Raw genomic sequence first — 25523 nt, 5'->3', positions numbered from 1 at the left:
AGGCCAGCACCATCCAGACAGAAGCATGTCCCACTTTTGCTAGGCCTGCTTCAGAGCCCCTGGAGATGGAAAAATGAAGTGCTTTCAAAGGAAGCAGCAAAACTGGGAGCAGTAACTCTTTAAGGGCAATGAGGACATGATACTAGAAGAAACTGAAGTTGTGTGGTTTGGCCTTGAATTCTCCCCACTCACACAACCCCAGGCTCCTGGGGCCTGACACAGTTGTGACAGATGCTTTCCAGAGGGGAGCCAGGTGGTTTTCAACACAACAGGCCCCAGAATAATGCTGATTGGCAGCTCCTTCTGAGATAACTTCAGACATGGCTGGCTTGCAGGGCAGAATCTGATCTTGTGCTATTTATTATCTGAGTCCATTGATGGGGATTTTCCTCATCTCCCCCACCAGACACACACACACACACACACACACACACACACACACCACCTTTCCCATATGTGTTTGTGCAAAGTGGACTTTGGATCCAAACATCATGGTGCCCCCAAACACGCCACAGCACATCCCAAGTCCTCGCTATAATTTTATCTCAAACTCAGCTCCAGTATTCCGTGAAGCAAAATTGGAAATGGCCTTTAATCATTCAGAGAGATGAATTTTGTGTGTGTGTGTGTGTGTGTGTGTGTGTGTGTAAGGGTAAATGCTCTTTTTCAGGTGCCAGATTCTTTCCTGAGCGACGTCTGAGATGGACAGAGCTGATGAATTAATACTTCCACTGGCAGAATGTTTCCCAGTCCCTATTCTTGCTAGAAACACCAGATCACACCCCAAAATAGCCACAATATACCCCTGCACACAGCCAGAAAGATTTCATAAACTTTCTTCTTTTTTTGATAAATGTGATAAATATTGTATTTCAAGACATAAAACAGTCTCTCTTTAAAGCCATCACAGGCAAGGGAAGCTGTGTGTTCCCCTCAATACAGTGGAATATGGCTGTGAATCAGAGGTTTAAGGAACAAATTTGAATCCTGTCCCGTGTCAAGAAGAGGAATACACAGCTCTGAGGTTGATGTGTTTCTCTTCTTCGGCCCATGGCAGGCTTGCTTCTGCCTTCTTTCACGAGGCTCGAGGTCTGTGAAGCCAGGGTCTGTGGAGGACTCCTGGGGCCTGGATCCTGCAGCCAGGAGGCCAAGGCGTGACCGACAGTCACCGTGATCTCAGGGTGAACCTGTGGGGCACAAGCAGGGGAAAGGCTCGGAGGCTTCTGGATGGAGTTTCTCAGACTTGTCATTAACAAGAGACAGAGAAAGAGCAGATGAAAAGGAGACGAGGGTAACATCAAAGGAGTTATTTTGACAAGCGAATGCATCATACGGTAGGAATCATAATCTGAAGTTTTCCAAATGCCCCATCTGTGTGTTATACAATGTGCAGGATTCCCCTTAAATCCTGCTCTCGAGGGACTTCCTTTATTAATGTTTTGAATGGGCACTGAGATCTCCAGGAGGGAAACTCCTGGTAAGGAGAGGTTCGTAAGAATTATTTGTGGATATTTGGACCCACCCACAGCGTATTGCATTCCCGACTGCGGTGTCCTTCCTGAGGCTGTCCTCTGCCCTGGCCTTCGTTGCCACAGGGTCTCACAGTTGAGCATCTCTTCCTGTGACTGCTCTTTCCTTGCCCTCTGAAGACTCCTTCCCCTCCACTCCACCCACAGGAGGTATTCGTTGCTAGAGTTTCCATTGTTCTTTCCATGATGGTTCTTGGGTCTCTAGCTCCAACCCAGACCTGTTTTCAGAGCTCTAGACCACATATAACTGTTTACTAGACATCCCTACTTAGTTGTCTCATGGAACCCTCCATCTCAACACCTTCTCCTCCCCTTCTCCTCTTGTGTCCCCCAGCTTAGCCAACTCTGCCACCATCCACACAAACGGCCAAGGACTTTGGGGGGTCATCCTTGGTTCATCTTCCCTTCCCAACTGCAATTCCCCCCCAGCTTCTTAACCCCACCTCCTCAGCATGTCTTTATCTGTCTACTTCCCTTCATGTCCTTGGCAATCATCCTGGCCTCTGCTACCCTGATCTCTCACTTGAACCCCTGCATCCAGATGGCTTACAAGGCCATCTTCATGAACTTGTGCTACCTCTCAAGTCATCTTTCATCACTTTCTCTCCTACTCTATGCTCCGAACATTTTGAACTCCTTTTAGTCCCTGCAGTGACCATTCTTGCACTGTCTTTGGCTGTTGCACAAATAATTCCCTCTGCCTAGAACACACACCTTCCCCTTTCACAGCTCTCTCTCACTTTCCCACGCTGCTTCTATCATCTTTCATCCTTCGGTTGGTTTACACAGCTCTTCCCCAGGGAAACCTTGCAGGTTAGGTTGCCCATGATTCCCTAAATCGCTCCCTTTATAATACTCATTATACCATATTGGTGACACTTGTTTAAGTGTCCACTTTCCCAGCTTAATTACCTCATTAAACACATCAGATGTCTTTTATTTCTTGTTTATTATTTTGGTTTTGCTTTCTCATTTTTAAAAATTGAAATACAGTTTATTTACAATATTGTGTTAGTTTCAGGTGTACAGCAAAGTGATTCAGCCATATATATGTATATATTCTTTTTCAGATTATTTTTCACTATACGTTACTATAAGATATTGAATATAGTTCCCTGTGTTATATAGTAAATCCTTATTGTTTATCTATTTTATGTATAATAGTTTGTATCTGTTAATCCCAAACTCCTAATTTATCCCTCCCCCGTCCCTTTTCCCTTTGGTAATCGTAAGTTTGTTTTCTCTGTCTGTGAGTCTGTTTCTGTTTTGTGTATAGATTCATTAGTATTATTTTTTAGATTCCACATATAAGTGATACCATATTTGTCTTTCTCTGACTTATATCACTTAGTATGATAATCTCTAGGTCCATCCATGTTGCTGCCAGTGGCAATACTTCATTCTTTTTAAACACATCAGATGTCTTATTGGTCACATGTATTTTTTCCTGGAGACCATCCTCTAGGAACCCTCCATTATCCTGTTCAGACCAGAAGTGTTTTTTCACTAAACCTTCCATACAGCTGTCAATCCCTGTTAGGTCCAACACTTGTTTTTCTGGTGGATTCTTTGCCAGATTCCATACTGTTTTCTCTATTGCTTTATATCCTTGGTTGGTGAAGTTCATCCTCCAGGAACTTCATGAGAATGGAGGCATAGAAATATATCTTTTTTGAAAACTTGCATGTTTGAAAATGTCTTTATTCTGCCTTTGCACTCGTTGTATACTTTGGCTAGGTATAAAATTCTATGCTAAAAATCATTTGCCTTCTCAATGTTAATACATTTCCCTGGAGTTTTCTATTGTAAAGGGCTGATGTTGAGAATTCTAATATCCTTTTGCTTATAATTTTTAGAGAATCTATCTTTGTCCTTCTGGACCTGGAAGCTGTTAGAATCCTTTTCCTTCTTCTTAGAGTTCTGAAATCTCAAGGTGATATGTTTTGGTGGAGGTCCTTTTCTTTCTTCATTTTGGTGAGTAGGTCCTTACAATCAGAGAGTGCATGTCCTGGGACTTCCCTGGCGGTCCAGTGGTTAAGACTACTCACTTCCAATGCAGGGGGTGCGGGTTCGATCCCTAGTTGGGGAACTAAGATCCCACATGCCGTGCGGTGTGGCCAAAAAATTTTTTTTAAAAAAAGTGCATATCCTTCACCTCTGGGATATTTTCTTATATTTCTCTTGTAGTTTCTTCCCCACCATTTTCTCTGTCTTCTCTCTCTGCGTAAATGTTGAAGTTCATAGATTGATTAATTTCCTTCTCTTTTCTTTCCTCTTGCCCATATATTTGTCTTTAGTTCTATTTTCTTTTTTCCCTAAGAGGTTATTGATTTTTAACTTCCTATCATTTTATTGGATTTATGTCAGATCCAGAGTTTCCCTGGTTCATTTTCTTCTCTGAATAAACTTTTTGCTCCTGTTGGTGTTGGGAAGTGGTGGTCACTTGGGCAATATGGGTGGACAGAGAGATTAGGGTCTACTGTTCCTTTAATAGTGCATTGACTAATCCCTACCTCCTGCCTTTGGTGATACCTGGTGCCTGCAATTCCTGAGCCTTTCTGAGATTTTTCAGCATGAGTTGACTTGCTTTTCCCTTCTGTCTTCCACTGTAGGTACTTGGTATTCAGCCATCACAGCTTTGCTAACTCCTTCATTCATTGTTCATCTTCCAAGATAGTCATTAATATCTCTCATACTCTACTGTATTCATGACTATTTTCTTTAACCTCGTGGTTTTATACATTTTAAAATTCATTCACTATCATTTTAGTAGCATTTCAGAAGTGGACAGGGATATATGCATGTGTTCAATTTTCCATGTTTAGTTAAAACCATTTACTATTCTTTACTAAAGATGTGGCCGAGTTTTCTGATTACTGGTACTTGGCGGAAAAGTGTTAATTTGAGTTCTGGTTCTAGACCTTCCCTTCCTCCTTCCCTCTCTCCCTCCCTTCTTTTCCTTCCTTCTTTTCTTGTCTCTCTTTTCTTTATGTTTTTTCTTCATCCTGTCCTTCTGTCCCGACTCACAAACAGGGTCTCAGCCACTTCATACTATTTGGCTTCAGAATCTGTAGGTTCCATCTAGGCTTTTCTTAATTTCTTGTGATCACAGAATTATTGCTTGCTATCTTATTATGAAATATTTTATTTTACTGTTGCTTATATGGATCTCAACTCATTCTTTAGCTCTTCCTGTGATGATGAGGATGAGGATGAGGATGACAATGATAAGGACAATGATAGATATATTTATGGAGCTCTTGACATGTACCAAGCCCTAAATTAAGCATGTTACATAGATTATCTCCTTTAACTGACCCAATGGGCTAGTTAATATTTATTTTCTCACCTTATAGATAAGAAAACCAAAGCTTCTGGAGTTTTAATAACTTGCCCAAGAAAATATAGCTGTTGAGTTGTAAAACTAGGTTTTAAAGAACGATTCCCTGACATCAAAGATCAGACTTTTACCCGTACCACAATACTACAGGTTTCTTGATGACAAGTGGTATTAGACAAGGCACCAATCAAAACATTATTTTGAACCATGGGATTCCCACTACTTGCCCGAACACTTTCTAACAATAGAATGAGATGCCTAATGATTTCGTGAGTGCTCCTCTGGAAATAGCTACACAGGGGTTGGATGGTCTTGTGTGAGGATGTGTGTGTGGGGAGGATTCCTGCATTCGGATGGAGCATGGACTTTACAATCCCTTTACTTTATTTTGTTTTTTTACATTAATGATAGTTAACATTTATTGAGCAGTTACCTTGTTCCAAACATGGTTGCTATTAAATTGCCTTTATATACCTTATCTCATTGAATTGACTCTAGGACCTATCTTTTAGCATCATCTTCATTTATTAAGGAGGAAACTGAGGCTAAAGAGATTATTTGACTTGCACAGGGTCACACACTAGGGACTGAAGAGCTGAGATTTCAACTTATAATTATCAGGAACTATAAGCTAAAGACCAAGACAATCAGAGATTTTCCCTGAATGAGCAATAGCCACAGCAAGTTTAAACAGAGCGGTGGCTGAAGACTCACATGGGAAGTAAAGTTGATCTTCTGCTTCCCATCCTCTTGGTTCCCCTTCTCTTTTTGGTTCTTGCTCTCATGAATTCCGTGTGTCAATCCCAAGTCTCCTTCATGGAGACCTTGACCATGAATTGTGGAGGGAAAGAAACCTGGGCCAGAGCCAGAAGACCTGGGTCCTTATACCAGGCTTCAGACTGCAAGCAACCCCCAGCCACTCTGAGTCTCAGCCCTCTCAGCTGTAAAATGGTAATAATAACCTTCAATTATAGGCACAATCCCTTTAAACATTTCAAGTTTATGCTTCTGACCGTTCTGCTGTTAGTTCTCCTTCCACGGTCTCCTAGAAACTTTCTCTTAGACCAATCAGCAGAATTGGGACCTCACTCCTTATCCTCATTTCGTTCTCTGTGTATTGTGTATCAGTGGGAGGTATGAAAAGATCGTACCTTCAGGCATTTAATTAATCTTAGCATTTAATATTAAAAATAATAATAGCTAGCATCTATTGAATGCTTACTATGTCCAGATATTGTGCTAAGGATGGTATAAACACTGTTTCACTTCATCCTCATACCAATCCCAAGAGGCTGGGCTATTATTATCTTGTTATCATTCTAGACCAAAAATGTCCTGAATGTGGTTGACTTAGTCTACTCAGTCTGCCATAACTAATACCATAGACGGGGGCGCTTAAACAACAGAAATGTGTTTTCTCACAGTTCTGGAGGCTGGAAAATCCAGGGTAAGGACTGGCAGGGTTTGGTTTCTAGTGGGGGCCTTCTTCCTGGCTTTCATATGACTGTGACCTCACATGGTGGAGAGAGATTTCTGTCTCTTCCTTTTCTTACAAGGCAAACAATCCTTTGGGTTAGGACCCACCTTTATAACCCCATTTAACCATAAGTACTTCCTAAAAGCCCTGTCTTCACATATGGTCACAATGGGGCTCTGAGTTTCAACATCTGAATTTTGGGGGATACAATTCACCCCATAGCAATGGTGGACAACGTTTAGCTTGGCTTTAATGGACATACACTGTTCATGTTATTAAGACATGAAAATGTTTGAGATGAGAAGATGGCATCTTTCTACTGCTTTCTCAACACCCTCCCTTCCCCATGAAGAGGGTGGACGGATCACCTGTTAGAAAATAGGACTGTCTCAATGTTTGACAGGAAGGGCCAACACTCCTGTTGCTTATCGAACAGCAGGAAGAATGTAAGTTTCTTTGGGTTTGAAGAAACTTGGTCCTTTGTGGGATGATCCTTTTATTATCCAGACAAAGGACCTCCTGGGATTGTCTTTAAGAGAAAAGTAGTCTCCTTAGTGTTCCTCTCTCTGTCCTTAGATGTGAGATGGCTCCAGTATCAAAACTTAGTTGTTTTTCTCCTTTCTGTCTGCAGCACTAACCCTCTCCTCCAGAGGCTTTTGGTGACTGGTCCCTTTCTTTTCCAGGAAGCTAAAGAAACTATTTCGGAAGATGAAAGATGAGACAGAGCCTGGAGCAGCTGACTCTGCCTGTTCAAAGCATCCAAAGCAGTGGGATCTAGACTACAGCTTGGAACCATACACTGGACTGACGCCAGAGTACATGGAAATGAGTAAGATCCCATGGGCTTTCCTTCCACTGGGGGTGGCTTCAGATAAGGGCTCAGGGAGAGGGTTAGGAAAACAACTGAGGCAGCCTCTGCTCCTTCCCGGGCTTCATGGCGACACAGTGTCGCCTTCAGTGCCACGTGGAAGTTGAGGAGGGTGTGGGTAGAAGGAGCCCTGGGCTGAGAACCGGGAGCGTCTCATCACCAACTTGATACTCAAAAGGTGCCTTCTTCTTTTTGGACCACCTGTCCTCATCTGTCAAATGACAGGTGTCGTCTCTCAGGTTCCTTCCCGTGGTTTCTGCCATGAGAGGCAAATTGGGAAGTCTGATGATATTTAAGAATGGAATTTCCATTCAGAAAGAGTAAAGTAGTCCTCTGACACTTGGGACAAGGATATATAAAATCTCGACAAGGAGAATATAGGAGAGCCCCTCACTCTGATCAGGCAGGGCTGGGTAAAATGTCAGCTTTCCTCTAAAAATGGTGGGGATGTTTTGGGTAGGGGGTGAGAGGAAGATTTCTAGTTATAGTCTGATTGTTCTTGGATGAGGCCTAAGAGTAGGAGCGCGTGCAGCGCAGGCCAATAGAACACAGTCATTTCAGACATGGTTTGGAAGCCATGTGTTCTCCATCATGAGCAGTGGCCCAGCTTGGACCAGCTGCCTTCAAACACTTGGCTGCTTATTAATAATCCTGATGTTTCACTGGGGTGAATATTTGAGAAGCCTGTTTCCAAGACTTGGAACTAATGAATTAAAAACATAGGACCAAGAGGGCAGACATATCATCTAAACATTGACTCAATCTAGAGTGAACGGAGAAACATGAGTCAGATCCAACGAAAGAATCACTCAGGACTTCATATCATGGGACCCTCATTGTGTTTGCATAATGACTCCTGCCTTCTTTGGTTAATTCCTTTTAACGGGGGCTACTAATGCCTCTGTGTGCCACGTACCTCACTCGTTATTTCTAATTGATATTTATCCTCTGTCTTCATAAGAGAGAGAGAGACAGAGTGTGTGTGTGTGTGTGTGTGTGTGTGTGTGTGTGTGTGTGTGTGTGTGTTAAGGGTAGAGGGATGGACAAGGTCTAGATGAGATGGCCAACAGAGTTCTGTTCTAGCTCTGGGGTCTCTAAAATTCCAGGCAAAGCCTGAGCTTTGTCATCTGAATAAACGCCCCAGAGAAGAAACAATCATTATGTCTGCCTCAGGAACAATAGACAAAGAAAATATCAAGACACAGTTTGTGTAAACACATAGCTCTCTGATGCTTTTTGCCTCTTGCTAAGGACTACCTCTCATCCCTCTCCAACACTGAGCCCCATATTTACGCAGAGATGACCGCTCAGATTTCAGATGTCATTCTGCGTCTGCCATCCTCTCAGAAAGAGATTGCTGCCAGACTGAGGCTTCCATTCGGGAAGGGGCTTACGCTAGAACCCCCGTAGCTCTGTCTTTCAAACCCCACCCTCCATCTCCAGTCCCTCCCCACAACCACGCAGTAATTTGTGTAGGTGTTACATGCCTGTCTGCCTGTCTGTACAGAGAGCTGGCTATTTCAAAGCTCCCTGTCTTGAGTGATTAAGAGCAGAGACCCTTGAGCCATACTCCCTGGGTTCAAATCCTGGCTCTATCACCAACTAGCTGGATAGCTTTGGGTAAATGGCTAACGCTAACCCTAGTCCTAAGCCTAACTTCATGGGATTGTTGTATCAATATATAATGAATTAATGTCTGTGAAGTGCGTAGAAGAGTGTGTAGCACAAACAAAAGCTGTGTCAAGTGTTGTTGTTTCTCCTAATGGTCTTGAGGCCCCAGGAAGGCAGGGTATAGGAAAACATGCTGTACTTTGTCAGCTACTGTCACCAAACAGACACGCACTATGTCATGTTCAGACTCGGGCACTTACCAAGTAATGAGAAGACAGAAAAAACAAGAACTAGAAGACTTGGTGATTTTTGGAAGAAGTTCACCCCAAGATTGTAGAGAGTGAAATTCATTCCATAGATTAAACAAACAAGCAAACTACTTACAGGTTATAAGGGAACAAAACAACCATAAAACAAAAAGTTTGAAAACATAAGGAAACATGTCTCCCAAAACTTTCCTCATTCAAGCCCAACTTTTGGTAGCATTTTGGTGCCATATCTTAGGCCCCTTTTGTTATTTTTAAATAACACATTTTATTTTATTTTATTTTTTTAAATAAAAATGTTCCTATTTATTTATTTATTTTAACATCTTTATTGAAGTATAATTGCTTTACAGTGGTGTGTTAATTTCTGCTTTATAACAAAGTGAATCAGCTATACATACACATATACCCCCATATCTCTTCCCTCTTGCATCTCCCTCCCTCCCACCCTCCCTATCCCACCCCTCTAGGTGGTCACAGGGCACCGAGCTGATCTCCCTGTGCTATGCGGCTGCTTCCCACTAGCTATCGGTTTTACATTTGGTAGTGTATATATGTCCATGCCACTCTCTCACTTTGTCCCAGCTTACCCTTCCCCCTCCCCGTGTCCTCAAGTCCATTCTCTAGTAGGTCTGCATCTTTATTCCCATCCTGCCCCTAGGTTCTTCATGACCTTTTTTTTTTTTTTTTTTTAATTCCATTTATATGTGTTAGCATACGGTATTTGTTTTTCTCTTTCTTTCTTTTTTTTTTTTTTCACACACACACACTGTATTTTATTTTTACAAGAGATAAATAGACTGACACCAAGCATTGTACATGGATGACCACAACAAAAGCAACAATGATTGCAATTACCAAACATGAAACACACTCATACTATGTCATAATATTGACATTCAGTCTAGTAATCCTCCACTGTAACAGCTCCTTTACTTTGCAGTGAAAATTGATTTGTATATTCTTTGCCTCTGAGTCCTTGTGGGATTTTTTTTTTTTTAATTCAGACAGAAAGTCACAAAAATTATACTCATCCTCATCAGTTCACTCAGTCCCATGTAATTAATTTTTTTTTCATCTTGATCTTTTGTTAGCACTTTTATGAGTTCATCAGTTTTTCATTAGAGTTCTGAAAATGCTTATTCATTCAGTTCAGCAGTACAGTCAGTTACCAGAAACCTGTACTTGTCAGAGTCTTTTCCATGAATTTCTTGAAGATGAAACCCTTTTATAGGAACATATTTGCAAAATCATCAGAGTACACCCAGAACTGTCTGTAAATGACAAAAGACTTAAAAATGACCACGGTTAAAGATTTGATGAAAGTTCATAATAATGCAGTTGACAAGAAAATTAGTTATTTCTGAGATATACATTTTAAAGTAATAACTAGGATTATTACTTATAACATTATACCAGAACATACAAGATTTTTAGAAATTTCATGTAATGTCTGAAACATTTATATTAACATATTTCCATACATATTTCCATACAAATACAAATATAAGATTTTTAGAAATTTCATGTAATGTCTGAAACATTTATATTAACATATTTCCATACAAATAACCCAATGAAAGTTTAGTATTAGTTGTTTTGTTTGTTGTTTTATACTGCAGGTTCTTATTAGGCATCAATTTTATACACATCAGTGTATACATGTCAATCCCAATCGCCCAATTCAGCACACCACCATCCCCACCCCACCGCAGTTTTCCCCCCTTGGTGTCCATATGTCCATTCTCTACATCTGTGTCTCAACTTCTGCCCTGCAAACCGGCTCATCTGTACCATTTTTCTAGGTTCCACATACGTGCATTAATATACGATATTTGTTTTTCTCTTTCTGACTTACTTCACTCTGTATGACAGTCTCTAGATCCATCCACTTCTCAACAAATGACTCAATTTCGTTCCTTTTTATGGCTGAGTAATATTCCATTGTATATATGTACCACAACTTCTTTATCCATTCGTCTGTCGATGGGCATTTAGGTTGCTTCCATGACCTGGCTATTGTAAATAGTGCTGCAATGAACATTCGGGTGCATGTGTCTTTTTGAATTACGGTTTTCTCTGGGTATATGCCCAGTAGTGGGATTGCTGGGTCATATGGTAATTCTATTTTTAGTTTTTTAAGGAACCTCCATATTGTTCTCCATAGTGGCTGTATCAATTTACATTCCCACCAACAGTGCAAGAGGGTTCCCTTTTCTCCACACCCTCTCCAGCATTTGTTGTTTGTAGATTTTCTGATGATGCCCATTCTAACAGGAGTGAGGTGATACCTCATTGTAGTTTTGATTTGCATTTCTCTAATAATTAGTGATGTTGAGCATCTTTTCATGTGCTTTGTGGCCGTCTGTATGTCTTCTTTGGAGAAATGTCTATTTAGGTCTTCTGCCCATTTTTGGATTGGGGTGTTTGCTTCTTTAATATTGAGCTGAATGAGCTGTTTATATATTTTGGAGATTAATCCTTTGTCCGTTGATACATTTGCAAATATTTTCTCCCATTCTGAGGGTTGTCTTTTCGTCTTGTTTATGGTTTCCTTTGCTGTGCAAAAGCTTTGAAGTTTCATTAGGTCCCACTTGTTTATTTTTGTTTTTATTTCCATTACTCTAGGAGGTGGATCAAAAAAGATCTTGCTGTGATTTATGTCAGAGTGTTCTTCCTATGTTTTCCTCTAAGAGTTTTATAGTGTCCAGTCTTATATTTAGGTCTCTAATCCATTTTGAGTTTATTTTTGTGTATGGTGTTAGGGAGTATTCTAATTTCATTCTTTTACATGTAGCTGTCCAGTTTTCCCAGCACCACTTATTGAAGAGACTGTCTTTTCTCCATTGTATATCTTTGCCTCCTTTGTCATAGATTAGTTGACCATAGGTGCGTGGGTTAATCTCTGGGCTTTCTATCTTGTTCCATTGATCTATGTTTCTGTTTTTGTGCCAGTACCATATTGTCTTGATTACTGTAGCTTTGTAGTAGAGTCTGAAGTCAGGGAGTCTGATTCCTCCAGCTCCATTTTTTTCCCTCAAGACTGCTTTGGCTATTCGGGGTCTTTTGTGTCTCCATACAAATTTTAAGATGATTTGTTCTAGCTCCGTAAAAAATGCCATTGGTAATTTGATAGGGATTGCATTGAATCTGTAGATTGCTTTGGGTAGTATACTCATTTTCACAATGTTGATTCTTCCAATCCAAGAACATGGTATATCTCTCCATCTGTTGGTATCATCTTTAATTTCTTTCACCAGTGTCTTATAGTTTTCTGCATACAGGTCTTTTGTCTCCCTAGGTAGGTTTATTCCTAGGTATTTTATTCTTTTTGTTGCAATGGTAAATGGGAGTGTTTCTGTAATTTCTCTTTTAGATTTTTCATCATTAGTGTATAGGAATGCAAGAGATTTCTGTGCATTAATTTTGTATCCTGCAACTTTACCATATTCATTAATTAGCTCTAGCAGTTTTCTGGTGGCAGTTTTAGGATTCTCTATGTATAGTATCATGTCATCCGCAAACAGTGACAGCTTTACTTCTTCTTTTCCAATTTGTATTCCTTTTATTTATTTTTCTTCTCTGATTGCCGTGGCTAGGACTTCCAGAACTATGTTGAATAATAGTGGTGAGAGTGGACATCCTTGTCTCGTTCCTGATCTTAGAGGAAATGCTTTCAGTTTTTCACCATTGAGAATGATGTTTGCTGTGGGTTTGTCATATATGGCCTTTATTATGTTGAGGTAGGTTCCCTCTATGCCCACTTTCTGGAGAGCTTTTATCATGAATGGGTGTTGAATTTTGTCAAAAGCTTTTTCTGCATCTGTTGAGATGATCATATGGTTTTTCTTCTTCAATTTGTTAATATGGTGTATCACATTGATTGATTTGCGTATATTGAAGAATCCTTGCATCCCTGGGATAAATCCCACTTGATCGTGGTGTATGATCCTTTTAATGTGTTGTTGGATTCTGTTTGCTAGTATTTTGTTGAGGATTTTTGCATCTATATTCATCAGTGATATTGGTCTGTAATTTTCTTTTTTTGTAGTGTCTTTGTCTGGTTTTGGTATCAGGGTGATGGTGGCCTCATAGAATGAGTTTGGGAGTGTTCCTTCCTCTGCAATTCTTTGGAAGAGTTTGAGAAGGATGGGTGTTAGCTCTTCTCTGAATGTTTGATAGAATTCACCTGTGAAGCCATCTGGTCCTGGACTTTTGTTTGTTGGAAGATCTTTAATCACAGTTTCAATTTCATTACTTGTGATTGGTCTGTTCATATTTTTTGTTTCTTCCTGGTTCAGTCTTGGAAGGTTATACCTTTCTAAGAATTTGTCCAATTCTTCCAGGTTGTCCATTTTATTGGCATAGAGTTGCTTGTAGTAGTCTCTTAGGATGCTTTGTATTTCTGCGGTGTCTGTTGTAACTTCTCCTTTTTCATTTCTGATTTTATTGATTTGAGTCCTCTCCCTCTTTTTCTTGATGAGTCTGGCTAATGGCTTATCAATTTTGTTTATCTTCTCAAAGAACCAACTTTTAGTTTTATTGATCTTTGCTATTGTTTTCTTTGTTTCTATTTCATTTATTTCTGCTCTGATCTTTATGATTTCTTTCCTTCTGCTAACTTTGGGTTTTGTTTGTTCTTCTTTCTCTAGTTTCTTTAGGTGTAAGTTTAGATTGTTTACTTGAGATTTTTCTTGTTTCTTTAGGTAGGCTTGTATAGCTATAAACGTCCCTCTTAGAACCGCTTTTGCTGCATCCCATAGGTTTTGGGTCGTCGTGTTTTCATTGTCATTTGTCTCTAGGTATTTTTTGATTTCCTCTTTGATTTCTTCAGTGATCTCTTGGTTATTTAGTAACGTATTGTTTAGCCTCCATGTGTTTGTCTTTTTTACATTTTTTTCCCTGTAATTCATTTCTAATCTCATAGCGTTGTGGTCAGAAAAGATGCTTGATATGATTTCAATTTTCTTAAATTTACTGAGGCTTGATTTGTGACCCAAGATGTGATCTATCCTGGAGAATGTTCCGTGCGCACTTGAGAAGAACGTGTAATCTGCTGTTTTTGGATGGAATGACCTATATATATCAATTAAATCTATCTGGTCTATTGTGTCATTTAAAGCTTCTGTTTCCTTATTTATTTTCATTTTGGATGATCTGTCCATTGGTGTAAGTGAGATGTTAAAGTCCCCCACTATTATTGTGTTACTGTCGATTTCCTCTTTTATGGCTGTTAGCAGTTGCCTTATGTATTGAGGTGCTCCTATGTTGGGTGCATATATATTTATAATTGTTATATCTTCTCCTTGGATTGATCCCTGGATCATTATGTAGTGTCCTTCCTTGTCTCTTGTAACATTCTTTATTTTAAAGTCTATTTTATCCGATATGAGTATAGCTACTCCAGCTTTCTTTTGATTTCCATTTGCATGGAATATCTTTTTCCATCCCCTCACTTTCAGTCTGTATGTGTCCCTAGGTCTAAAGTGGGTCTCTTGTAGACAGCATATATATGGGTCTTGTTTTTGTATCCATTCAGCCAGTCTATGTCTTTTGGTTGGGGCATTTAATCCATTCACGTTTAAGGTAATTATCGATATGTATGTTCCTATGACCATTTTCTAAATTGTTTTGGGTTTGTTTTTGTAGGTCCTTTTCTTCTCTTGTGTTTCCCACTTAGAGAAGTTCCTTTAGCATTTGTTGTAGAGCTGGTTTGGTGGTGCTGAATTCTCTCAGCTTTTGCTTGTCTGTAAAGCTTTTGATTTCTCCATCAAATCTAAATGAGATCCTTGCCAGGTAGAGTAATCTTGGTTGTAGGTTCTTCCCTTTCATCACTTTAAGTATATCATGCCACGCCCTTCTGGCTTGCAGAGTTTCTGCTGAGAAATCAGCTGTTAACCTTATGGGAGTTCCCTTGTATGTTATTTGTCGTTTTTCCCTTGCTGCTTTCAATAATTTTTCTTTGTCTTTAATTTTTGCCACTTTGATTACTATGTGTCTCGGCGTGTTTCTCCTTGGGTTTATTCTGTATGGGACTCTCTGCGCTTCCTGGACTTGGGTGGCTATTTCCTTTCCCATGTTAGGGAAGTTTTCGACTATAATCTCTTCAAATATTTTCTCTGGTCCTTTCTCTCTCTCTTCTCCTTCTGGGACCCCTATAATGCGAATGTTGTTGCGTTTAATATTGTCCCAGAGGTCTCTTAGGCTGTCTTCACTTCTTTTCATTCTTTTTTCTTTAGTCTGTTCCGCAGCAGTGAATTCCACCATTCTGTCTTCCAGGTCACTTATCCGTTCTTCTGCCTCAGTTATTCTGCTATTGATTCCTTCTAGTGTAGTTTTCATTTCAGTTATTGTATTGGTCATCTCTGTTTGTTTGTTCTTTAATTCTTCTAGGTCTTTGTTAAACATTTCTTGCATCTTCTCAATCTTTGCCTCCATTGTTTTTCCGAGGTCCTGGATCATCTTCACTATCATTATTCTGAATTCTTTTTCTGGAAGGTTGCCTATCTCCACTTCCTTTAGTTGTTTTTCTGGGGTTTTTTCTTGTTCCTTCATCTGGTACATAGCCCTCTGCCTTTTCATCTTCTCTATCTTTCTGTAACTGTGGTTTTTGGTCCACAGGCTGCAGGATTGTAGTTTTTCTTGCTTCTGCTGTCTGCCCTCTGGTGGTTGAGGCTATCTAAGAGGCTTGATGGGAGGCTCTGGTGGTGGGTAGAGCTGACTCTGTTTTTCTCTTTCTGACTTACTTCACTCTGTGTGACAGACTCTAGGTCCATCCACCTCACTACAAATAACTCAATTTCGTTTCTTTTTATGGCTGAGTAATATTCCATTCTATATATGTGCCACATCTTCTTTATCCATTCATCTGTCGATGGAGACTTAGGTTGCTTCCATGTCCTGGCTATTGTAAATAGAGCTGCAGTGAACATTGTGGTACATGACTCTTTTTGAATTATGGTTTTCTCAGGGTATAGGCCCAGTAGTGGGATTGGTGGGTCATATGGTAGTTCTATTTTTAGTTTTTTAAGGAACCTCCATACTGTTCTCCATAGTGGCTGTATCAATTTACATTCCCACCAACAGCGCAGGAGGGTTCCCTTTTCTCCACACCCTCTCCAGAATGTATTGTTTGTAGATTTTTTGATGATGGCCATTCTGACTGGTGTGAGATGATATCTCACTGTAGTTTTTATTTGCATTTCTCTAGTGATTAATGATGTTGCGCATCCTTTCATGTGCTTGTTGGCAATCTGTATATCTTCTTTGGAGAAATGTCTGTTTAGGTCTTCTGCCCAGTTTTGGATTGGGTTGTTTGTTTTTCTGATATTGAGCTGCATGAGCTGCTTGTAAATTTTGGAGATTAATCCTTTGTCAGTTGCTTCATTTGCAGATATTTTCTCCCATTCTGAGGGTTGTCTTTTCTTCTTGTTTATGGTTTCGTTTGCTGTGCAAAAGTTTTTACGTTTCATTAGGTCCCATTTGTTTATTTTTGTTTTTATTTCCATTTCTCTAGGAGGTGGGTCAAAAAGGATCTTGCTGTGATTTATGTCATAGAGTTTTCTGCCTATGTTTTCCTATAAGAGTAACACATATTTTAAACATTTAAGTATTTTAAATATTTATGAGTTAAAAAATAAAGTTGTGATCATGTGCACACATTTCTCCTTTTTCAGTTAGCCTTATATGAATAAATATTTCCAAATTGTCATATAATATTTAAAACAAACAGCTGCATAATAAATCAACCCTCTAATAAATGGATCATAGTTTATTTACCTTTCTTCCAAGGAAGTGCCTTGGAGGCTCATTTTCCAATTTTTCCCCTGTTTTCACAAATCCAGTATATATTATTTTCGTGCATGTAATCTTTTCCACATTTGTAATTACTTCCTCAAGATATACTCCCCCAGATGTGATGGCTAGATCTAAAGAATGGCCATTGTATGGTTCTTGATGTATTTTACCAAATTGCTTTCTGAAAGGACTAGACCAATTCCCTTCGCCATAGAACACGTACGAAATACTCTTCCAATGGGTACAAATTATTTATTACCCTGAAGTCAAGTGATAATGAAAGAAAGATCAGTGTGCAGTCAGCTTGAGATTCCCAGCCCCCATGCCCACCTCATTCTACCTGTTGACCTGAATATTCCAGACTCATCCTTTAAGACTTAGCTTTTCACGGTGCTTCCTCTGTGAAGTCTTCCTAGCCCCATTCCTGCTGAGAGGAAGCATTAACTGTTTGCTTTTCTGTCCCAGTGTTGCATTTGGTGCACACACTGATGGTGTATCTTACAGAATTATGGTAATAGTACTCATATAGCTGTTCTTTTGCAGACCCATCTAAAGAGCAGTGAGTGAGGACCATGACTTTTCATGTCTCCTAGAGCCCAGCACATTCCCTGGCACGTGACAGGCACTCAACATGCCTGATAAACAAAGACGAGTGAGGGAATGAATGCATTTATTTATTAATGAGGGAAAGTTTCTTAACAGAGGTAAGTTTTTAATAATTTTAAGTGGAAAATGAAGGATCGTTTTCAAAGCAGGGCTTGGTTGATGGTGGGTCAAGGATGTTCTAAAGAGGTTTCCACTCCAGGTAGGAGATTGGACTTGATCCACAAGGTCCCTTCTGATTCTGAGGGTCTACTTACTAATAATTTGAGTAAGGGAGAGCATTCCAAGGCAGAAGACGGGCAAGTCCAAAGAGTCTCATGGCCGTGAGTAGCTGTTGACAAAGCAAATAGTGGTTTTGGAGTAGGGAGGGAACAGAGAAAGACCAGGGATTATTGGAGAACTGTAAGGGGGATCTGACAAGTTTGCATTTTGCATCAGGTCATAGGGAGCAGGTGTAAAATCTTGGTCAATGCTGTGACTATGTTTGAACTCTGTTTCTCTTGAGGAAAATGGGCAGCTAGTGCAGGAGGGGAATAGAGAGGGAATGAGGAAGCACAGGTGGACACATTCATTTGTTCATTCATTCTTTCATTCATGAAACATTTATAAGGCACCCAGAGGGAGGAACAAGTTTAGAGACCAGGACAGTCTCTCCAGCTATTCAGATTGATATTGATTCAGCCTTGTCTCGGGGGAGGAAGCCTGGACCACACATGGGCTTTCCATGCTGGGTTCCACAGAAACTCACAGAACCCTTTAGGCCATTTTGCTAAGTTATCAATCATTTTAGAGACATGACTATTTTTTTTTATATTTTCTATAAGTACAAGGACAGTGTTTCTTTTTTAAAAAATTGTTTATTTAGGCTGCTCCGGGTCTTAGTTGCAGAATGTGGGATCTTTAGTTGCAGCATGCAAACTCTTAGTTGCAGCACGCATGCAGGATCTAGTTCCCTGACCAGGGATCGAACCCGGGCCCCCTGCATTGGCAGCACGGAGTCTTACCCACTGGACTGCCAGGCGAGTCCCAGGACAGTGTTTCTGAGTTAGATGTCTTTCATCCCTAGTATCTCTGGATTATCCTCTTCACCCTTTCAGGGAGTATTTGATCCCATGTACGATCAAACACTAGGCTGCAGAATAAACTTTACCAAACGATGACTTCCTCTAGCAGTGTAGGCTACGTGTGGTTAGGGATGGGCTCTGGGGTCAACTGCCAGGCTTCCTGTCCTACATGGCTTGATGCTTCAAGTCAGCCAGGCCAGATTTCCTCATCTGAAAAGTGGCATCTTTTGATGAAAATAGCACCTACCTTGTAGGATGCTTCTGAAAACTAGGAGATGAATCTGGAGTAGTTAAAACACTTGGTCTGGATACGCTCTCAGTGACTATCAGCCGCCATTGTTAGTGTCAAATGTCTGGTTTCTTTCTCTTTAATCTAGGAATTGACTAAAAACAGTCTGAAGCCCCTGCATGTAGTGAGCCCTGGAGGTTCCTCCCATCCCATCAGGCAGTAGGATCAGACAATAATGTTTAAAGACTGAGGGTACGAGATTCCAAGGCAGTCCCAAGAATCACACTCAGAAGCCTGAGATATAAACATTCCAAGATGCTTGTCCTTCCAGAGAACACAAAGGCCTTAGGGCCCTGCTTGTCAAGTCTGGCATCTCAGATGGGCTCTTTTTGTCATCTGTTTATCTCAGACCCACAAATGTTTGTTCCTCTAGTCATCCAAAAAATAATCACTATAGTCTTCCTGACTCAGGAATTCAATTATCCCTCTTAGAGCCTCCTCTGGTTTCTTAAATGCAGCCCAAGCTTTGAGGCCCTCAGGCCATTCATGTGGGCGAGGAGATGAATTTCTTCCTGTCATTACAGGGGATCTCATTTCTCTTAGTCTTGAGCTTACAGTTCTGTCAAACTCTGAATAGAAAAAGAGGTGCACTGGTGGTTGCACAGTTCCTTATTTATAAGGAGTAAAAGTCAGATTGTTATTTTGAAGGGGCAAGAGCTGTCAGTCTCCCCTGCTCTCTGGATATACCCACCAAGACATGTAAGAATGACCTAGCTGATGGAAACGCATGGACAGGTTCCCCCCAGAGGCCAGGGCCTCTACACCCTTGCAGCTGCATCCAAGTTGTCTCATCAAGTTGCAAATTTGCACTTCAGCATTCAGGAGACGCATCCATGAATTGGTGTAGACCCTGACTTCTTTTCCGTGACTCCTTTCTGACTTTGCATCACATCTAGCTGGGGAGAGGCCTGCTCAGGTTGATCCAGAGTCTTTTTTATCCATGGCTCCTTACCTCACTGGCTTTGCCTTGTCGACTGAAAAAAAAATCGCACCACCTAAGAGTTGAGAATTATGTTTTATTCGGCAGGCATGCGGAGGACTTTTAAGCCTGGGAGACTTTTGCAAAAAAACAAGAAAACAAACAAAAAAAACAGGTATTTGGAGCATCAAAAGATTACTGTTAATTAAGGAAAAAGCAGACATCTTAAGTTAATGAATTTAGCACTTTTCTCAGTACTGTACAGGAAGATGCAGGAGTCTGGGCTCATTGAAATCATTCCTTTGATATGCACCTCAGCTATCTGGGGCCAGTATCCTGGTTTTTTTTCCCATCCCTAATCCCCTCAGGGTGCACAGTATGGGGACTGCAGTGGCTGATGGCTTGATGGCCCCAGCATCCTTTGTTTACTGATAATGACAGGGTGGCTTTCTTGGTCTACAGTCTCTACTAAGAATTTTGGATTTCCATGTAAGTCCTCACCGTTCCTCCTTTGAATGACTGCAGATACATCCTAACTGCTTCTTTTTCCACTCCCTCTTTGCCTTTTCCTTCCCAGCTTTTAAAATAGCTTTTCTAAAACGCAATCCAGAACGTATTATCTTTTCTACTTAGAATCCTTCAACATTAGTTACTGAGGTCCTTGCAGATGAAGTTCAGACCCCCTAGGCACAGCATCTGAGGACACCCAGGTGTGCACATCTGGTGGGTCTAACCCGGCCTGTGTTGGCCTATTTGCTGCTGCAGGTTCTTGCTCTCCCATCCTCAGTTCTCCCATCCTCAGTTCCTCTCTTCTCCTGGACCCGCTTTGGCCCAGGAGGAAATGGCAGTGCTCTGGGGCAGACACTGAGTCTCACTCCTGTCTGCCTGCAGCACTCAGCCCTGCTCCTGGAACATAGTAAGGGCTCAATAAACTATTTCTTGAAGGAATGGCCCTCCCACTCCCTTTCCTTCCATGGCAGAGAAACTGAGGCCTCCTTGCTCTTTATCCCGTGATATTTGGGCCGGCCTCCCATTTCATGGTGGTCATATTTATTATTATTATTATTATTATTTTTTTTTTTTTTTTTTTTTTTTGGCCACGCTGCACGGCATGTGGGATCTTACTTCCCCAACCAGGGTCGAACCCGCGCCCCCTGCAGTGGAAGCGCAGAGTCTTAACTACTGGACCACCAGGGAAGTCCTTTTTATTATTTTTTACATGCAGCAATTTTCATCTCCCAAGACCCAAAGCGAGACACATGTATCATCGGAGTTTCCCTTCAAGAAAAGTCGTTTCTGGTTTTCATTTGCTCCTTGGCCTTCAGGGGTGCAGTCACTGATCCCTGTGGAAGCGGGCAGAGGGCGGTGTTGCCCCCAGACTTGCACTGAAACTCAGCCCAGTTTCACATCCTGGCCCCTGCAGCGCCCCTCCCCTCCACGCCGGGGGCAATACTGTGTCAGGCCCTGAGCAGGCACTCGGGGCACAGAGGCAACAAAGGGGGCCGGGCCCTCCAGGACCTCAGGGTTTAGAGGCAGAGAGTGATGGGCCAGTGGTTACAGGAAAGGGCCTCCTTGTCACAGAAAAAATGCAGCCCCCTCTGCTTGCGTCTGAGAGGCTGGGGGTCTCTGGCTGCCTTGTGCCTTAGCAGAGGTGCATGACCGAGGGCTGTCCGTTCTCCTCTGCCCCCGGCCTGTGACTGCTCGCCCACCAAGCTTCCTTGGGTCCCCCAGAAAGTGCCGACAGGGGCAGGACAGACTCTGCACTGGGAACAAGACTCCTGTCTCCCAGCTGCCACCTCAGGCTTGTTTTGAGACTTCAGATGAGGCCAGGAAGAGACTGCATCTCGGGGAACACACTTCTCAGCCCGTCTGCTCAGAGACTTGGTTCCGTGACTCTTTTCCGGGTTCTCTACCACATTTATGGTCTCGCCACCCTCCAGGCCCCTGGCTCAGAAGCCGGGACATCACTGTTCGTTCACTCTGCTGTCTGCACGCCTCCCCTCCGGCAGGGCTGGTCTTTCTCTGGAGTGTTTCTGGAAGTTGCTCCTTCCGTTCCCTTCAGCCTCTTATAGCCTCCTACCCCTGGTGCTTTCCCTGCCACACCCTCAGTGCCACCACTCACAGCCGCCAGCGTCTCCCTACAGCCTTCTGATTCTTTTCCTACGGTGGTGTTGGTCTTACCATCCATTGTTCAGAAGCCTCTAGCGTGCCCACATCCTGAGCAAGGCCTTGGAGAGGCAGCTTTTCCATTTATTCACCCTGAGATTCTTTTACACATTCTTAGTGCCGCCAGAGTGAACCCACCAAGCGCTCCTTACCCACAGCCCACACGTCACTCTGTTTCTGCCTGACCGTGTCTGTGCCCCTTGCCCTGGCATTCCCTGTGTCTTCTCACCCCCATGGACAAAACCGGTTCTGTGTCACCTCCTGCTCAAAGGGTCCCTTCCCTTCCCTCCCCTTGCCCCTCCCCCCGTCCACAGTATTTTAGTCCCCCCTCCCTCCCAGGTTTTCAGACAAGCCGCCTCCCGAGACAGCCATACCCTACTGGAAGCTAATTTCAGGGCCTTGCATGGGCCCTGAAAACACTGGAGAAGTCTGCAAAGGGGTGACTGAATAAATGAGGGTACCCTTTATCTAGCTTTGCCCTATCCGGGCTGAAACAATCTTACTTGTAGTAGTGCTGGCGTCCACTCTCGTATATTATTAACAGGCTGATAATCCCATGAGTGGATTATCAAGGGTGGCGGTTATCCTTCTTTCTCTTTCTCTGCCTCCTCCTCCTTCCACGCCCCCTCTCCCCCTCCCCTTCGCGGCTGCCTTCTCCCCTCCCCCACCCCAGGCCTATTATGAGCTCCTTTCCAGGGGACTAAGCCAGGGAAACCGGAGAAGGAGTAATGTGAGCCCGTCCACGTCCATGCTGCTCACGGGTAGTGCGCTGGGAAAGAAGACAGAAGGTGGGAGAGAAGACAGAGGTCCAGATGTCAGAACCTTGCTGGAGGCAATAGTTTCTGCATCCCCCTGGGTACCTAAGGCTTGGCAGCGGCAGTCGTACCACGACTTCCTATTTCTCTGCACCCCTGTCTTCAAAGCCCCTTTGATCTTCAGATGATCCCCGTCAGGTACAGGGAGCAGTCTCTCTCCTTCCCACCTTCCCAGGGCTTCAGGGGTCTTGGATGTGAATCCGGCTCTGCCTGTATCCAGCAGGGTGACTTCGGACACGTCACAACATCTTTCTGGACCTCGTTTCCTCCTCAGCATCATAGGGAATTAGACCACATGGTGAATGTTTCCTTGCGGAGGTGCAACCCACTGGCTTGCGGTCTTAACCAGTTGTGTAATGTGTCACCAGTAATGTGCTGCTACTACTGCGAATATATTTCAAAAAGCATAAGGTAAAACAGGGTCAGTGTCACCCTCACCTTCTCACATTGCTAGGTTAGTTTTGAGTGAGGGAGCAGGGAGGTGTCTGCAGGCACAAAACCTCACTACCCCAGTAGAAGCAAGTGGTGTGCAGAATCGTCATTCATCGAGTGTCTTGATAAGAATTAAGACTTTCAAGCCAGGTCACCCCCAGGGTCCCTAACCTGGGCCAGATCGCCTCCAGGGTCCCTTTCCTGGACTAGGTGACCCCCAGGGCCCCTTACCTGGGCCAGATTACCCCCCAGAGTCCCTTCCGGTGCTGACATCCTAGTTCATACGTACCAGCTCGACAGTGCATCTCAAAACCAAGAGGCCCAGGGTGTGATACAAGTTGCTTCGGGTCACCCCGAAGACCCATTAGTGGAACTGAGACTAGAGTCTTTTTCCAGACCATTCCACAGGAGAATCCCATCAGGACCAATAGGAACTTGGGCTTCAGTGGAGGCATGGGGCAGAGTGAGGTTTCCTCTTTCTGTCCCAATGGGCTAGACCTCCCCAGTCCCAGAAAGGCCCTTGTCTTGGGCTTTGAACAAAAATGAGAGCAGTGAAACCAAAGGTGCCCACTCCCTCTGGTGTGCCTGACACGGTGATCCCTGGCCCTGCTCTCAGCTGTCAGCTTCCTTCCCTGTGATCCCCAGGACCACCCATGCTGACAGGAAGTACACTGAGCCCACTCGGGGCCTGTTGGTTGTAATGGTGAGGCAGGTCATCAGAAGAGGGAGGCGGCAGGGAGAGATGTACTATATTTACATTTTTCTAAATTGAGCTGGAACTGGGGCCTAGCAGGCCTGGGGGGAGGGGCCACGAGGCGAAGGGGAGGCTGGGAGTCGGCCCGAGGAGGGGGCGGTGGTGATGGGGAGCCCCGTCTGGGCAGGTTGGGTGGTGGGGAATGGGCTGGCTCCAGACAAAGAGAAACCCAAGAGGGAGAGGGAGGGATTAGACTGCAAAACCTGGGAGGGGAGCGGTCAGCTTTCGAGGGAATCTCCAATGTCAAACCCTTTTCCTGAAGAGCTTACTAAGGACTTCAAGGGTAATCCCCCTTCCCCGGCTCGGAGGGGAGGGAAGAATGCTGGCCCGGGAGCAGCCATGACATTAATCATCACTGGCCCCCACCTCAGAGCGGGCTTCAAGCACCTTCGCCACAGACCCCTCACAGCCCAGCTGTGGACTTTTCCTCAAGGCCTGACGAGAGGAATTTCTTTAGTTGCTTTAAGAGCTGTGAGCTAAGGCCTCCGGACGCTCACAGCCTTTGACTTCTACAGAGCGGAATTTGGCATAAAAACGTAGGCCGGAATTTAATCCTCTAAGAGGAGTTTGGTGACTAGTTCCAAAAGACTCTCTTGATTAAGTTTTATCACCATTTTATCAAATAAATAAGTGATGCAATTGAAGGCCAACAACTTAGCTTCCTGTTATTCACTAAACTGTGATGGGAGCTTCTTGTTGTGTCTTATTCACAACACCTGACCACAGGGCCTGGCATACAGTAGGTGCTCAATAAAAGTTTGAAGATGAAGGAAGAAGAATAAAGAATGAAAGAGGTGATCCTGTAGTGAGGACCTTGAAGACAAAGTGATAATTAGATACTACAGATATCACCATTTTCAAAGCTCTCCAGACACCCTGGATGTATTGATATAGCTGGGACAGTCTGCCTCCTCCTCCCCCTCCCCCCAGGGGCCAAGATTCCTTATTTTGAGGTGCTTTTAATTAGGGGATGCTATCCCACTAAGGGCAGGTCTCGTTCAGCAATACAAATGGATGGACTTGTAAAATTATCTGGGTAGGTCAGGCAAAATACCCCATGTAATAGTCAACTCCTAGTATGATAATGCTTTATAACAAATATCCCAAAGTCTCAGTGACTTGCAAATGAGCCAGAGAATAAAGAACAACAGAAAGAGCTGGCTACAGGCATCGCTGAGTAGCCCACCATGGAAATGGTCAAGTAAACGTGGTCACTTATTAAATAAAGAGTAGAAGAGATTGAGGCTCCAGAGAGAATGATGACAGGTGACACCCAAGATTCCTTTCAGCTCTCATATTCTTTGGTCATGGACAGTAGGGACCACACTGGGTAATTTCCAAGTTTCCAAAAGAGACTGATGTGGAAAACCAGTCCCAAGGCTGCCTTAGCTGTAAGTGAAGAAATTTTCCAGAATATCTGTACAGCATCAGCGCTGAAGCCTCTGTATTCTGTCACACCACTCCCGGTGTGTGTGTTACAAAGGCAATGGCTCAAAGAATCAGGAAATTCCTTTCCCTGAGCCATCCTGTTTATACAAACTGAGTCATCCCACTGGATAATCAGGCACCTGCCGTCTTCTCCACATGCCGTTT

The 25523-nt window shown here is 42.8% G+C and overlaps 1 protein-coding gene across 1 annotated transcript in view; it reads left to right on the top strand.

Moving 5' to 3' along the window:
• The window catches only part of ANO2 (anoctamin 2), a 335850-nt gene that overhangs the window by 286384 nt on the left and 23943 nt on the right, over positions 1 to 25523 (top strand). The window contains exon 20 of the mRNA XM_068560881.1: positions 7030 to 7175. Coding sequence (XP_068416982.1) covers positions 7030 to 7175 — 146 coding nt within the window. The remainder of the gene's footprint in view (positions 1 to 7029; positions 7176 to 25523) is intronic.

The sequence above is a fragment of the Eschrichtius robustus genome, chromosome 13, assembly GCF_028021215.1.
Source record: "Eschrichtius robustus isolate mEscRob2 chromosome 13, mEscRob2.pri, whole genome shotgun sequence".
NCBI lineage: Eukaryota > Metazoa > Chordata > Mammalia > Artiodactyla > Eschrichtiidae > Eschrichtius > Eschrichtius robustus.
Note: the sequence above shows the minus strand (reverse complement) of the source record. Positions and strands in the feature narration are given on the sequence as shown.